The 15225-nt window shown below is 32.3% G+C and overlaps 1 protein-coding gene and 1 long non-coding RNA gene across 3 annotated transcripts; one reads left to right on the top strand and one right to left on the bottom strand.

Moving 5' to 3' along the window:
• Positions 1-485: 485 nt before the first annotated feature.
• Positions 486-1831, bottom strand: LOC137811733 (uncharacterized). The gene is made up of 2 exons (XR_011081131.2): positions 1303-1831; positions 486-903 (listed from the first exon to the last, which is right to left on the bottom strand). It is a non-coding gene; the product is annotated as an uncharacterized LOC137811733 (long non-coding RNA).
• A 3917-nt stretch (positions 1832-5748) lies between these two features.
• LOC137811732 (HMG-box (high mobility group) DNA-binding family protein) lies at positions 5749-13394 on the top strand. 2 transcript variants are annotated; one of them, XM_090298688.1, is made up of 7 exons: positions 5770-5870; positions 6767-6922; positions 7287-7360; positions 7646-7703; positions 7974-8018; positions 12889-12969; positions 13056-13394. In XM_090298688.1, exons 3-7 carry the CDS (start codon positions 7347-7349, stop codon positions 13104-13106), a joined length of 249 nt encoding a protein of 82 aa, XP_090154814.1. In that variant the 5' UTR covers positions 5770-5870; positions 6767-6922; positions 7287-7346; the 3' UTR covers positions 13107-13394. The 2 variants fall into 2 exon arrangements, with proteins under 2 accessions (XP_068469673.1, XP_090154814.1); XM_068613572.2 differs by lacking the exon at positions 7287-7360 and having other exon boundaries at positions 5749-5870.
• The last annotated feature ends 1831 nt before the right edge of the window (positions 13395-15225 follow it).

Genomic DNA, 15225 nt, shown 5'->3' on the forward strand with positions numbered 1-15225 from the left:
TAACAGGTCACTACTTACTGGGACTAACTACATTCACATTGATATTAAAGAATTTGATCTTGGTGTCCTCCATTGAGGTCACTTTACACACATCTCATGCATCACCCCACCCAAAAACAAAACAAAGCTCAAAATTACATCACTATGCACAAAAATGATAACAGGTCACCATTTATTCCTACACAGATCACCACTTATTGTGACTAACTACATTGACGTTAAGATTAAAGAACTTGGCATTGTCCTCACTAAAGTCACTTTACACACACGTCATGCACTGTCCAAGAACAAAACAAAGTTTAAAATTTCTAAAATTATTTTACTATATAAGAACTTTGTAATAGGTCAACACTACACAGGTCACCATTTAATGTAGCTATGACTAACTACATGAACAGTGTCATTAAAGGACTTACCATCGTGTTCTCCACTAGAGTGACTTTACACACATCTCTTGCACTGTACCGCCCCACCCAAGAATAATACAAAGTTCAAAATTTATAAAATTACTTCTTTGTGCAGAAAGTTGGTAGCCGATCACCACTTATTCGTACATAGGTCACCACTTACTTTGACTAATTAACACTGAGATTAGATAATTGTACCTTGATGTCTTACATTGAGATCACTTTATACACATCTCATGCACCACCTCACACAAGAATAACACAAACCTTAAAATTTATAATTAAAATTACTTAACTGACAAAAACTTAGTAATAAATCACTACTTATTCCTACATAACTCTCATGTTTACGTAAGTGGTATCCCTTCTATAGGATTTTACCTTCCTAGTGAGACTATTGAAACAAGGAACACACTACTTGGAGTAGAATTGACTATATAATAGACTTGGATTTCTTAATCTTGTTTTCAGGATTTCGGTCTCGAAAAGAAAATACCTGCAAAAACATTTCAAATTCAAGTTAGTGTATGTGGATATTTTGTTAATACAGTTCTAAAGTGACGCATAATAGACTTAAAGATGAATAAAAGTTAAGGTTAAGTGGGTATTAAATAAAAACCACAGTGTGTCTCAGTTTCTACAGTGAAATCCTAGTCATTTGCATATCAATCCTTATCACATCGATCTCTTCTGTACAGAAGAGGAACACTGAACGTATTTTTTGAAACCTCAATTGAACTTGATCAATTAGTTTTAGAATCCTTCAAACACAATTTAAGTAGAGTAAAAGAAGCAAGTGAAGTAATAAAAGGGAAGAATTAGAAAACATTGCTCTGGTCTTAACTCTTGCCATAAATGAAGTAAATTAACGAAATATTGGTGGAGAGAAAGGTACCGCACATCCCGTGAGCAAGTTTCGCAGGTAATTTAAAAAGGTGAAACCGGCAACGTCTTGAAACCTGTTCGAAATAGATTTGTGATGACAGTGAATTTTCAAGTCCTTAAAATCTTGGAAGCCTGATCCAGTGTTGACGAAGGAAGTTGCAATTCTTGGACTCCTAATCATGGCGTTGCTGAAATCCTGTGATCCGTCATGGAGGTTATTGAAGGACTCTTCTGTTGCAAATTTCTGACGGCGGTGGTCTTTCTTTGCCATGCCGGCGAACCAAAGCTTTGGAAATAGCTACCGGAAAGAGATGAAAAAGTAGTAAGCTCGATTTTACCAAATCAGCTATTTTGAGAGAAGGATTTGAAGCGGTAGATCTGCGGAAGATTCGTCGGTAAATTTGTCTGTTGGTAAGAAAATCGATAATTAGGAATAAGACTCACTCAGTAACAGGTACCTCTCTCTCTCGGCAAAGTATGTAATAAAAAGAATAATAATAATATCTTTTTATAGTGTTATCAAATCCAAATATTTCAGTAATAAACGAGAGTCTATTCACCAACTAAATATATTCTTTTTCATTTATATTTTTAAGATAATATTCATTTAATTTTTATTATTCTTGTAATATTATTATTATTATTATTATTGTTTTTAACTCTTATTTACTTAATAGTTAGAAAATTGTCTACGTGAAACTCTAGTTAGTAATTGCAAGTAAGGTTTATTTTGTGGAATATTTGTTTAGAAATACTAAATTACTTTATAGAGGGAAGTTTTAATGTTAATAAATATGAATAAATAATTTAATTATTTTTTGTATTTTGTTTATAAACCTTTTAACATGTGTTTTGTTTAGTACAAGTATAATTATATGCATAAAAAAATTTAAGTGTTTTTGTCTTTTACTATTTAGATGTTAAACGTTCACTAGTATAGTCCAAGTCATAACAAATTTGTAGGGATGGTAAAGCGGGGCAGGCTGTGCAGGTCGGTCCGCGGCCCGCTGCTAAAAAACGCGGGGTGGACTGACCTTTTCAACCCGCTAACCCGCATTAGCCCGCAATCCGCGCGGGCCAGTAGCGGGGCGGGGCGGGCTGGCCCGCTAACCCGCAAGAAAAAAAAATTGGCACTTAGCAGCAGCAAGGTAACGCAATTAGGTTTTCACAAAATTTAAAAGAAAGAAACACAACACAATCGCGTCAATAATGTTTATGTTTATGTTTAATGTTTTGGAATTAGGTATTTTGAATGTTTTGAAAGTGGAAGAATAATGATATTTGATATTTATCTTAATGTTTAATGTTTTGATGTTTGATTATGTTTGAAAAAAAAGAAAAATAATTTAGGTTTGATAGTAACAAATATATAGGTTTAATTTGACAAGTTTTTAAGAACAAAATGTAAAAAAAAAATATTTAATTAAAAAAAAAGAACACGGGCAGGCCCGCAAACCCGCGGACCAGCTCTTATGTGGGACGGATTGAGAATTCTAGCTCGTAATAACTTTGCGGGATGGGCCAACCCAACCCGCATTTTTACGGGCCAAGTGTGGGACGGGCTGGCCCGCTTTGCCACCTCTACAAATTTGATTTTATATTTAAAAATAATATTATTTGGTAAAATAGAAGTTGCTTATATTAAACTTAAGAGACAACTATTAATGTCTAATGAGAATATAATTTCAATAACATATGAAAAAGCTTTTTAAGTTTCATTTGATCTTGAAATCAATTTGACATGTGAAAAATATAAAATCATACATAATCAAAACTATTTTATGAAATTTATTTGCATTATTTTTATATTTACAACTTGAACTCAAAATAAGGAATACAATTTATATAGTGAGATCCTAATCAAATGAGCAACATATGTTATATGTATGCAAATATTATTTTGATTACATTATGCAGTACATAAAACTTTTACCTTTGAATATTCTACAATAAGGTAATCTCCTTAACAACCTACATGATTAATCAAGATAAATCTATAATGTTTATACTTCTTTTATCATAAGTCTTAAGTGTAATATATTTTTAGTGGAAGCGTGCTAAAATTATTTTATTCTTAATTAGGAAAATTTTATCCTCAAGTCCTTGATAGTAACATTTCTTCAACCTTCTTATTTTGGACAAAGATCTGAAAAGGATAATCAAAAGTGATTTGTGTACTCATTTGTAATTAATGTTTCTTTTTTATTAAAGGAACCTCTTAAAAGTGTGACTTAAAGGAGAAATGGATGTAATCCAAGTTTTTTTGGGTGATTAAGTACAAAAAAATGTTGTGTTGATATCCTTTTAAGCTTTTATATGTTAGATGGTCTAACAGTTTACAAGAAAATTCTTGTAGCTCTGTTCAACTTTCCCTCCCCTCTAGAGTCTACCTACTGCTTCAAATGGTCCCAAAGCTTACCTCTCAAGGTTAGTTCTTTGCAAAATGAGAGGGACAATCCTAAAACAAGACATATGGAGTTCAAAGGTCACACAATCAATTGCTTACCAATTTCAAAGGCGTAAAATATAACTAATAGAAGTAAAGAATGTTTGTTTTCTTCAAGTAATGTCATATAGACTAATTAGAAGTGTGGAGAATGACAATCACATCCCTTTTGGATGGGAACCACAATTTATTATCAAAGGACATGAAAAGTAAAAATATAGAATAAAACATATGAAAATCATTTTTTAAAGATCCAATAAATATATGTGTATATAAATATGTGTCATCAACCTATATAGTAAAGTGTGTTTTCATTGAATTTTTTGTATTTGTGTGAAGTTAGAATCCAAAAAAGAGCCTTGTATTTCATATCCACTCACTTGAGAGAAAAATCTTGTAAAAACAACTTTAATGTTATATAGCTTGAAAAGGGTTTGCACTTGTTGCTAATTAAACTTATAGGGAGTTTCGTGGATAATGTAAAGAATGTAAAGTACCAGACAATCTATCATCCAGTAGACTGAGATCCAAAGAGTTTTGATGATAACAAAACACTATAAGATGTGTTATATGTATAACCAAACTCACTCATGTACAACACAAATAAAAACAATAGATCACCCAATACATGAGAAATGCATTGTAGAAAATACAAAGAAACATACATGTGTTAGACGATACAATCTTACAAAACAAATAAAATTTGAAAAGAAAAAGATATTGTGAATGCTAGAGGATGAATCAAACACAAATAATATATCACATACAACATTATATGATGGTCTTATCATACAAGAGCCACACCAAAAGTCTCATTAAGATGGGAAATAACGTCTGAAATAAAATTCAATGGACCAAACATCATACTTTAGTGTTAAACGAAGACTAACGTATTAAACGAAACATAAACGTTACATAGATAATGATCAACTGAATGTGACATATATTAATCATGCGTTGGGCAAACAAATGTCAAGAAAGTTTCCAAACTTTATTCTTTCATTTTACATATATTTAAATGTTATCAATTATCATATGTGTTTTAACTTATTTTAATTAATCTTAATTATACAAATAATCTTTGCATCATAGTGTTTTAAATTAGTAATTTAAAAATAAGAAAATTTAACCATGTTAACACGGTCACAGACTTTAGAAATCTTTTCAATAATCACTTCATTCTTATAAATGATTTTGGAAACAATTAATTATTTGAGTACCAGGTTAGAAACTTTTTCTAAATAAACTATCATTACGCAAGTCTTTTAATTATTTGGATTTAAATAAGTCCTTGAATTTTCAAAGTTTTTATTTGAATTCCGAAAGTTTTAAATATTTTTTAATTGGTATTGAACACCTTTTTATTAGTCTTATTAAGCTAATTAAAGATTTTTAAATAATTTAGAAATCAGGTTATTAGTTTGATTATTCAGTACTTCTTTATATTATTTGAAAATAAGAGAACATATTCTTTTGATCGTAGAAAACATATAAAATTGTTACATTAGTCTTAAAAAGGTAGGTAAGATTAATAACAAGTCTTAGAAAGACAATCTATCAACAACTTTAGTAAAAAACAAAAAGAAAATAATATTATTTTTAAATTATAATATTAACAAATGTTAAAAATTAGAGTGATACCATATAGTTAGTGTATATAGTTATTTGATATTTTAAAAAGCTTACTTTGAAATAGTATACTTTCAAAAATTAGTTATCGAGAAAAATATTGTCTTACCCTAAAATAATATTTAATTAGTTGTTAACGAAATCGTAACAAGAATGCAGTAAGACCTAATTAAAAATACTTTACAAGTTTAAGAATTTGATTGAATAAGTTTTTTGCGAATTTAATATAAGCTCAAAATCTAAAATTACAAATAATTAAATTAAGAGACTTAATTTATATAGAAAAAAGGAACAAAAATTAGAGATTTTATAAAATATAAATACCAAAATTTGCATTAAACCTTTATTTATTTATTTATCTAATAAAAGGTATTTATAAATGTAAATTTACTTCTCCAATTTGGGTGAAATTGCAGGACCCTGAGTAGGCTGCAAACAAGCATGGTGAAAAAGGCAAAAGGGTCTCACTCTACTTCTTCGGCCTCTGCCTCTGCCGCTTCTGGGTAACCATTTTTCCTTTCTCTTTCTCAATCTCCTTTCCTTCCTCTTTTCTTCTCACTGTTTTACAGTTCCGTTCACTTTTTTTGCGGTCCCAATGTAACCCAGAAGAAGGAACAGTCAAATATCAGGATAAAGTTTTTACTTTTGTATTTTATTTTAAGAAAATTCCATCTACATGTGGTTTCTCTCATTTGGGTCAATGTGTTTGTCATATCATATAACTTTAGTCACTCGAATTTTTCTGATACTATACTTTGAATGATTTTTTTTCCCTTGGCTATTCAACATGAAGTTGTTGAGGGGGAATTTTCTGTCAAGGAAGCGACCATAAATTATAAATATTGGGTGGGATTCTGTCGTCATTTTTTCCTGTGTTGCATTTTGCAAGTGTTTGAATTGTTGCAAATGCTGGAAAACTGAAGGTGGTTGTTTGATAATGCTCTTTTATTTCTTTGGATAGGGTTTTTCATCCCTTTTAAGACTGTAATTCAGCATTTAATTGTTGAGGAAAGAAAGGGTATATAGATAATAAAAGTTGGGTGTGGTTCTGTTGTTGATTTTTATGTGATGTCTTCAGACTTTAAACCAGAATCTGAATACATTGATGCGGTTGTGAAGTTGTAATGGCCCTATAAGTTACTCCTCTGGCTTCAGTTGTTGGTTTGTGGGAAATGGGAGGTTGATAATTATGTTAGTCGGAAAGTTCCATAATTTATGTCACAATGTATGGGATTATGCTGCTGCTTTTTATGTAATGGCTTCAGACTTTGAACCAGAAACGTAATGCAGTGATGGCTTTTGTTGTTGTTTATTGTGAAGGGGGATTGATAATTGCAGATAAATATGTTATTCTGAAGTAGTTCCATAGCTAAATGTTATGTTACAATGGATTTTTCAGTAAACTAGTTTTGAGGATTAAATCAAATGAGGGAATCAAGAGATCGGTGCGGCAGACCAATTCAAGAAAGAAACCCAAAGCAAAACTAAAGAAGAACAAGCAGAAGTTTGATGCTATGAAACCGAAGAAACCTCCTACAGCTTTCTTCTACTTCTTGTACAGTTACTTTTGTTAGCTATTCTTTGTATTTCTTATGTGTTATAATTGTTTGTGGAAAACGTTAATCTTATCAAAACTTGGCTAGTTTCTTGTATATATTTTCTAGATATCAGGCATTTTCATAGTTTCTGTATGTATGATTGATGTTATATGCTTACCTTCTTTTGCTACTGTGATCCTTGTAATTACCTTTATGTCATCTCTAAAGTAGATGAGGCATTTTCATAGTTTCTGTATGTATGATTGATGTTATATGCTTACCTTCTTTTGCTACTGTGATCCTTGTAATTACCTTTATGTCATCTCTAAAGTAGATGAGATTCATTCTATTTCAAGCATCTTAATGTTTTAATGTATGCAGGATTTGCAAGTAGGATATATTTAGCTTTAGAGGAAAATTTTTGAGGAGGGTCATTGTTTGATGTTAGCATATATGTAAGTCAATTTTGAATGCATCACCACTTCATGTTCAAGAGTAAAACAGACCATTCATCTTTAAACATGATGTTTGTGACATTTAAATATGGTTTTCTTGTGATACTTTAACTTACTCCTAGTTTATTTTATTATTCTGTGTTCAACTTCAGTATACTACTATTTGCTTTATATGTAGCACTGAACCTTGCACAGTGGCCATATTTAACAACCAACTGCTTCTTTCTTATATGGAAAGTCCTATCTTCAACGCTATTATGTTTATTGGAAGTTCTGTTTCTTAAGGGAGGATTTCCGTAAAGAATTTCAAGAGAAGAATCCAGATGTAAAGTCAATGCGTGATGTATGTGTACAATCCATTCTTTTAGTATTTCTTCTTTCTTCTCATTTAGTTTATATTTTTAATTTCTACACAAGGAAGATTGTTGCACAATTGATCATTTACAATTTTTCAATTTCTTTAAGGCCAATGCAATATAAAATTTAAGCATCACTTTTTAGAAATTTCCTGTTTTGAGCGTTAGTGAGAAGTTTTTATACTTTTCTTAGTGGCTCTATTATTATCTTTTGCAAATTAATATATATTTTTTTATTCCATCCTGTGTTCATTCAGATTGGCAAGGCATGTGGAGAGAAGTGGAAAACAATGACTTATGAGGTTAGTTTTCTTTTGTAGCCACTCCTCTTCCTATTGACTTGAATTGCATTATTATGATTGTGATGTCGGATGGATGAAAACTGAGTAAACTAAGCATGTAAGGAAGGACAGCATTTTTGTTAAAATTTGAAATTAATTGTAACTACATTTGCATATTTGGGCTGATATACTAGTAACAGGACTGATATATTTGCTGACAAAAACAGGGTCTAGTTCGTAGTTGAAAGTCAAGGATAATATAAGTGAAAGCTTGAGTGTGTATATTCACTCAGCTGGCAATGATTTGTGTGTGTGTATGTATAAATGATGTTACATAGGAAAGAGAAAAAAGAAGTTACAGTGAGTACACCTACTGCCTAGAAGTACGAGGTACATAGCTTCTAGAAGCTAGACAGCAGATAACATTTTATATTTTAACTCTCCATCTCAAGCTAGAGCAAACAAATTATAAGTACCAAGCATGGAACACAAAAATTGAATTTGGGATCCTCTCAAACACTTGGGTACCTCCCTTATCTTTGTACAGCAAGCCTTGTTTAGGTGCCTTTTTTGTGTATCCAAGAAGGCCTATCACAACATTCCAATGATCAATGCGAGTGACCTGCTTGAATTGACTAACAACTCCAATTGCAAAAGAGAGGTCAAGTCTAAGTTTCCCAGCGAGTCTTCTATATCTTTCTGGATCTGAGAAAGGGTAACCTTGCCCTGCGTTAATTTTTTATTTGGATTCAAAGGGCTGTCAACATTTAGACATGCCTGTTTCTTCCAAAATATTTGAGGCATATTTCCTCTTTGAGATAACAATGTCTTCCTTTGATTGAGTTACCTCAATATCAAGGAAGTACTTTAAGTTGCCAATAAGTCCTTTTTGTTTGATAGTGATTGAACAAGTGTCCCTTTAGCTAGGAAATTTTAGCACCATCATTTCAGTAATAAATATGTCGTCTGCATATACAAATTAGGTAAACACACTTCCCAAGAGAAGTGACAATAGATAACCAAATGATTGGCTTTACTATGTTTTAACCCAAACACTTATTTTATAATGTGATTGAATTTCCCAAACCAAGCTCTTGGAGATTGTTTTAGCTCATATAGAGATCAACACAATTTACATACTTAGCCACACTTCTAAGCAACTAACCCAGGAGGTTGTTCCATGTAATCGCCTCCTTAGTTCTCCATGAAGAAAACATTTTTAATATCTAACTAATAGAGAGGTTAGTGGCAAAAAGCAACCCTAACAAGGAAGAGATGATCAATTGTGACTTTTGCAATAGGAGAAAAGATATCAAATAATCTAAACTGTATATTTTAGTGTAGCCTTACTAATCTAGCTTTATGGAGATCAATTTCACCATTAGGCCCAACTTTAATGGTGTACACTCATTGACATCCAATTGTCGTTATCTTGCGAGGGAGAGAAAACAACTCTCATGCTCCACTCTTTTCAAAAGTCTGCATCTCAACTATCATGACTAGTCTCCATCTGGGATGAGTAAGTACTTGTGTGACATTTCTAGGAATAGTGAAAGAATATAATGAGGAAGCAAATGAGAAATATGAAGCAGACAATTGATGATAACTTTGAATTATAAATAGGGTGAGGACTATGGGTTGAATGAATACCTTTCCTTAGTGCAATTGGCCAACCAAAATCATCATCATTAGGAAACATGCAGTCAATGGTGAAAGACAAGAATCAAGTGACTCTCCTTGCAATATTGGACTAGTTTTTGGTGTCCTACCCTTGTATGTAAGGAGAGGTGGTGTAGAGGACTCAAATGGACGGTTGGGTGGAGAGACTTTCTTCTTAAGTGGAATCCATAGCTGTAGGAGGGGCAATGACAAATAAAGGAGTGGAACAGGTAAAGCCCGTTGAATGGAATCAAAAACTTGCATGGAAGAAGAAAGGACTCTCTTCAAAACAAGCAACATCTTTAGGCATGTAGTATCATTTAGTTATTGAAAAATAGTCTTGATACCTTTTTAGAAGACGAGAATATCCAAGAAAAACACATTTAATAGTTCTCCTAGAGAATCAAATGTTATAGAAAAATTTAAAGACTTGATTAATTGACTTAGAGAAATGAGGTTAAAAGGGAAATCGGGAACAAAGAGGACAAAATCCATGTTTAAAGAAGAAAGTGTAATTTAGCCAACTCCCTTGGAGGCAACTTTGCAATAATTTGCTAGAGTAATTAAATGAGGAAGTTTTGGAGAGAACATTGATATGAATAGAGAAGTGTTACTAGAAATGTGATGAGAAGTACCTAAATCATTTATGTATAGACCTTGGCTATCCAAGATTGATAAATGAAGTTGTTGAAACATTAGGCTTGTCGTTGTTTGATATACTTGTTACTAACTTAGAAAATTTATGCTCATATACCTTCTCAAGAAATGCAAGGAATAGCAAATCTCTTGAGCAAGGCAGTCAAAATTAAGATTATGCTTAGTATCGTAAAGGGCTCACAAAATCATAAATCGTGGGAATGTAACATAGATTGTAGATTTTATTTTCTACAAATACACACACACATACCTATGCAAATAACGTAAGTAATTAAAACAAAATTAATCACTTTATCAATACTTCATCAAACTTAAGTTCATGGTAAACCATAAGAAAAAAGGCATGTCAAAAGTCATAACTCACAAGCAACAAACACTTGTACCAAAGTCCAAGAGAAAGAGCAACTAGTTGGTTAAGGCCTAAACAATAAACATCTAATATAAATCTTTTAAATTAAAATGAAAACTCATGGGATCTTCATTAGGTCCATTTCATTCACGAAGCACATCAACAAGAACATCCTCCTCCTCTAGATGTGGGATGACAAGAATATCATCCTCTTCCCCACCACCTTGGGCTTGACCTTCAACCAAGTGTTCATCTCCATTTGAATTGGGAGCATCATTTAAACCTACATTTTCATTGTCTCCTTCAACATTTTCCATAATCCACTCATCATTGTTTTTAGGAAGATGGCCGCTCTTGGGCTTCACGCATGAGAATGGATACCGGCAAAGATTGGCACATAGTCATGTGATTTGTATGGTTGGGTTGCACAAACCGAGGCACACAAAACCTGATTCTGTCAATGATGCTTCCGGTGGCAGACATTGCCAGAGGTGACAGAGCAAGATTATACCCACCCCCTAATACCTAAGTTAAAACTCAAGGATAATTTAGGAGAAAGCTTGAGTGTGTATATTCACTCAGCTAGCAATGATGTGTGTGTTTGTGTGTATATGTGTTATGAGACGTTACAGAGGAAAAGATAAAAAGGAGTTACAATGAGTACACCTACTGCCTAGAAGTACGAACTAGATACACATACAGTCAGCTTGTAGAAGCTAGACAGCAGGTAGCATTTTATTTTCTAACAATCCTTGCAAAAATAGAAAATGTGGAGAATAAAAGATAAATCTAGAGTCACATATATAGAAGCATTTAACCTCTACCCCAAACCCATCTCCTTTTCCTCCCAATTATGCTCTCCCATCATTACCCATATTTCCCTTTATATTCTCATTTGTCCCAGACCTTTTCGTTCCTGATCAGTATGCAATACGTTTAACAGCATGAATATTTTCTGTTCTATAGTTCCCGCACAGATGTTCATCTTTCCTCTTTCTTCCTTTTAGCATATAGCTGTAATGCAAAAGTATAACTGTGTCCTCCATAGAATTCTGTGGTGAACTAAGATTTAAGGCTGTATTAACTTAAATTGTATTATTGGATACATGGTATTTAGCTCTCTGCTTCAGTTTTAGGAAAGTAATATACTCAGAATTGATCACAAAAGAAAAACTTGTGAAATTATCTTCACATTTTTGTTAAATAGCGGAGCCATTGCATCAGTTGAAGAATGGCATGTTGGATTTTTTTCCAGCCATCATGGGCAATTTATGAAGGGAGGCCCACTATGGGGGTGCCATAGGCCACAATGGCATGTTTACATGGTTGAAGTTTGGCCTTCTGCTGTCCACCTTTGTTAACACTAGTTAGGGTGTTTTATGTGCTGCCACCACACACTGGGGAGTCAGACTACTAAAGCGGCACTCAACTTTTTGTATTATGTTCCTTCTTTTATTCTTGATTGTGTTTTGGGCAGAAATTTAAATGGTATAGAAGGAGAGCTTGAACTTCGGAAACACGGCCTCTTATTTTCTTGATCATGTGATATTTTTTTTGAACATTATGTGTGGTCACTGCATTATTTTTCATGACTTGATCAAAATAGTCTGTGGTTCTGACGAGTATAACTTTTAAATGCAATATATTTGGTTTGGAATATGATTTTATGTTCAGAAGGTTGACCACATGTACAAAGGTGTATGAGAGTTACCGTGTAAAACATGCCATTGTTTCCCCTTTTCTTGCAAGAAAAAAAAGTACTTACACATCAATCCATTAGTAACTGTGTAGATGGCTATTAGGATTCTATTGCAAGCTGGTTTTAGTCCCATGTTGAAGGCCAAGGACATTGGAGGAATTAGTCGAAAGGGATCTCATGGTAAATAACATCGATAAGAAAAACTTTGGTCTTCAACCAAGATAAATGAAATTATTTTATCTATGCAGTTGACCCCACTAAGAGAAACAAAGCTTTGTGTTGCTGTTGGAAGGATGTGATAGTGGGGTTTATAAAGCCTTGGGTCTCCAACTACTACTATCTTTTTGTGGTTTCATTCTGCAAAGTTCTCATTAGCGTCCATGCTCATTTTTCTGGTGCCTATTCCAAATCAATATAGAACTTGTTGATTACTTGGCAAAATGGAGCATCAAGTTAACATATTCATTTCTGAGCTGATAGAAAAAATCATTTCAGTTGTACTCTATTAACAACACTTGTATCTGCAGGAGAAGGTTCAATACTACGATGTAGCTACAGAAAAGCGTGCAGAATTTGATAGAGCAACGGCAGAATATAACAAGAAAATAGTAAGCAATCTGTCATTTTCTTTGGTATGAGTTGACTCTTATTTGTCCAGTTATGAGTATGCAATTTATTTTCTACTACTTGGCAGGAAAGTGGAGAGTTTGACGAAACTGATGAGGAATCAGAGTTTGATGAGTAAAACAAACTCTCGTTTTCTTACTACGTAAGGTTGAATCTGTAGTTATTGAAACTATTTGGACTAACAGTTGTACATTCAGTTATTGTCAGCTATTGTCTGTCCTTGTTCATAATTATCATGTCTGTGTCAGATGTAAAAGTATATTAGTGGTATTTAGATGTTTAAAATGGCATTTGGGCCATATATATTGAGATATCAAATACTGAGTAAAAAGCTAATTAGGAAGAAAACAACTGGTGCACTTAACCCATTCATTTATATGTTAAAATATTTCCTTGTGTCAACCTAGTATTTAGAGATACCTTGAACATATTAGATTCTTGAATTTTATTATGTAATAGCTTTGTAGTGTTTACATGTTGGAGTGGGCTGCTTCACATGGCTGTGTTAAATTAATTTGACGTATATAAATTTAAATGTACAACGATATATTATAGCATTAGAGTATAATATATACACTCAATTAAGATATATTTTATAATATGTATTTTCAAAATAAACAATATTCAAAACATTACTCCTTAAGTTAATATTTTGTATGAATATACACTTGTTTAAAAAGATATATCTTAAAAAAACATTATGATATTGAATTGCATTAAAATGTCTCGGTAAACATCAAAATAATTTCTTAAACCCAAATCCGTAAATTGTGATGTCATTAACACTTCTAATGTATAAATTTTTTTATTGTAATAATTTTGTAATGCCCACAAAGTTTTATATATTGTATTGAAGTTTGTTATATAGAGAACAAAACCTAAGAGACATGAACATTATGTAAAAGGGGCGGTTTCTTCCTGCACCCCTACATTTTTCTTCCTGCACCTGCACAATTTTGTAAATTCCAAAACTGACCCTTACAATTTTGGGATCTCAGAGTGTGCTACGGATTCATCAATCCGAAAGTGAATCATGTTGCATTCCGGATGAGGGGGTGTTCCGGAAGCAAAGTTTGGATAAATATTGATTTTCGGATTGCTGAATCCGGAAGCCCAATTTCTATTACGGATTGGTGGATCCGGAATGATTTTTTTCAATTATGGATTTTTGAATCTAGAATGCATATTTTAAATTACTGAATGACGGATCTGGAATGGTTTTTTCAATTATGAATGTTTTGCATTTTTTTATTTGGATTAGTACTATTATTCATGTACTACCGGAAGCATCAATCCGGGAAATTACCGGATGCGCCAATCCGAAAATTTACCGGAAGCGCCATTTCGAAAATTTACCGGATTTCATAATCTGAAATAGAAAAAAATGTACAGTTTATATAGGGACAGTTTTGTCTTTGCACAATCTTATGGGCGTGCAGGAAGAAAAATGTAGGGGTGCAGAAAGAAACTACCTATAAAAGAAAGTATTTTTTTCAACTTGACACTTTCATTTGGCCCATATTTTTTAACCTTTTCTTTTCGCTCTTTTAACTGTCGACTATTTTTCTAAACCCTTTTACAAATATTAATTTTGATTACCTAATCTATGAAAACTCATTACCTAAAAATAAAATTAATTAGTTTTCAAAATTTATTCGAATAATACACCATAAAAACTAATTTCCGTCATATGTGTGAAAATAAAATAAAATAAATTATCAATAAAGGGTAGGACTGGGATGGCTTAGTGCAAAGGGGTGAAGGTGAGAAAGTTGACTTTTTTAAAAAAATTCAAAAAAGAATGTTTTGGAGTAAAAGCGTTGTAAATAGCAACTCGATAATTGCTTCCTATATTTGTGTATTTTCTTTCCAACCCTATATGCATTAATGTAATACGAAAATGACTTTTCTAAATTTTTATACTTTCTGGGAAATTGTTAAAAAATTATTTAAAATTTTTGAATTACACGTTTTTGTAAACATTACGAGAAAATATATTTAAGAATCTAAAATTTAATTCTCGTATGTTGGATTGATATTCCACAACATCTATTTTTCAATTACGGAATAATTTTTTAAAATATATTTTGATATATTAGTGCAAAATTTAAAACCTTCCAAAATACCTATCTAGAAAGTTTCTCAAAATCTTTAAAAAGCTTAAAAAGCCATTATGATAAACTAGTGGCTGGCTGTTTACCCCTTTTCCAGAAGAATCCTATGTCATCTGCAAAATC

This window comes from Phaseolus vulgaris, chromosome 2 (genome assembly GCF_051622355.1).
Source record: "Phaseolus vulgaris cultivar YP4 chromosome 2, ASM5162235v1, whole genome shotgun sequence".
Classification (NCBI taxonomy): domain Eukaryota; kingdom Viridiplantae; phylum Streptophyta; class Magnoliopsida; order Fabales; family Fabaceae; genus Phaseolus; species Phaseolus vulgaris.

What these genes read in the sequence shown, in the direction of transcription:
- LOC137811732 (XM_068613572.2), top strand. Translation starts at nt 5,809, where the DNA reads ATGGTGAAAAAGGCAAAAGGGTCTCACTCTACTTCTTCGGCCTCTGCC. An exon ending in ACAGCTTTCTTCTACTTCTT is followed by an intron (nt 6,923 to 7,645) that starts GTACAGTTACTT and finishes CTGTTTCTTAAG; the next exon opens with GGAGGATTTCCGTAAAGAAT. An exon ending in GGAAAACAATGACTTATGAG is followed by an intron (nt 8,019 to 12,888) that starts GTTAGTTTTCTT and finishes TTGTATCTGCAG; the next exon opens with GAGAAGGTTCAATACTACGA.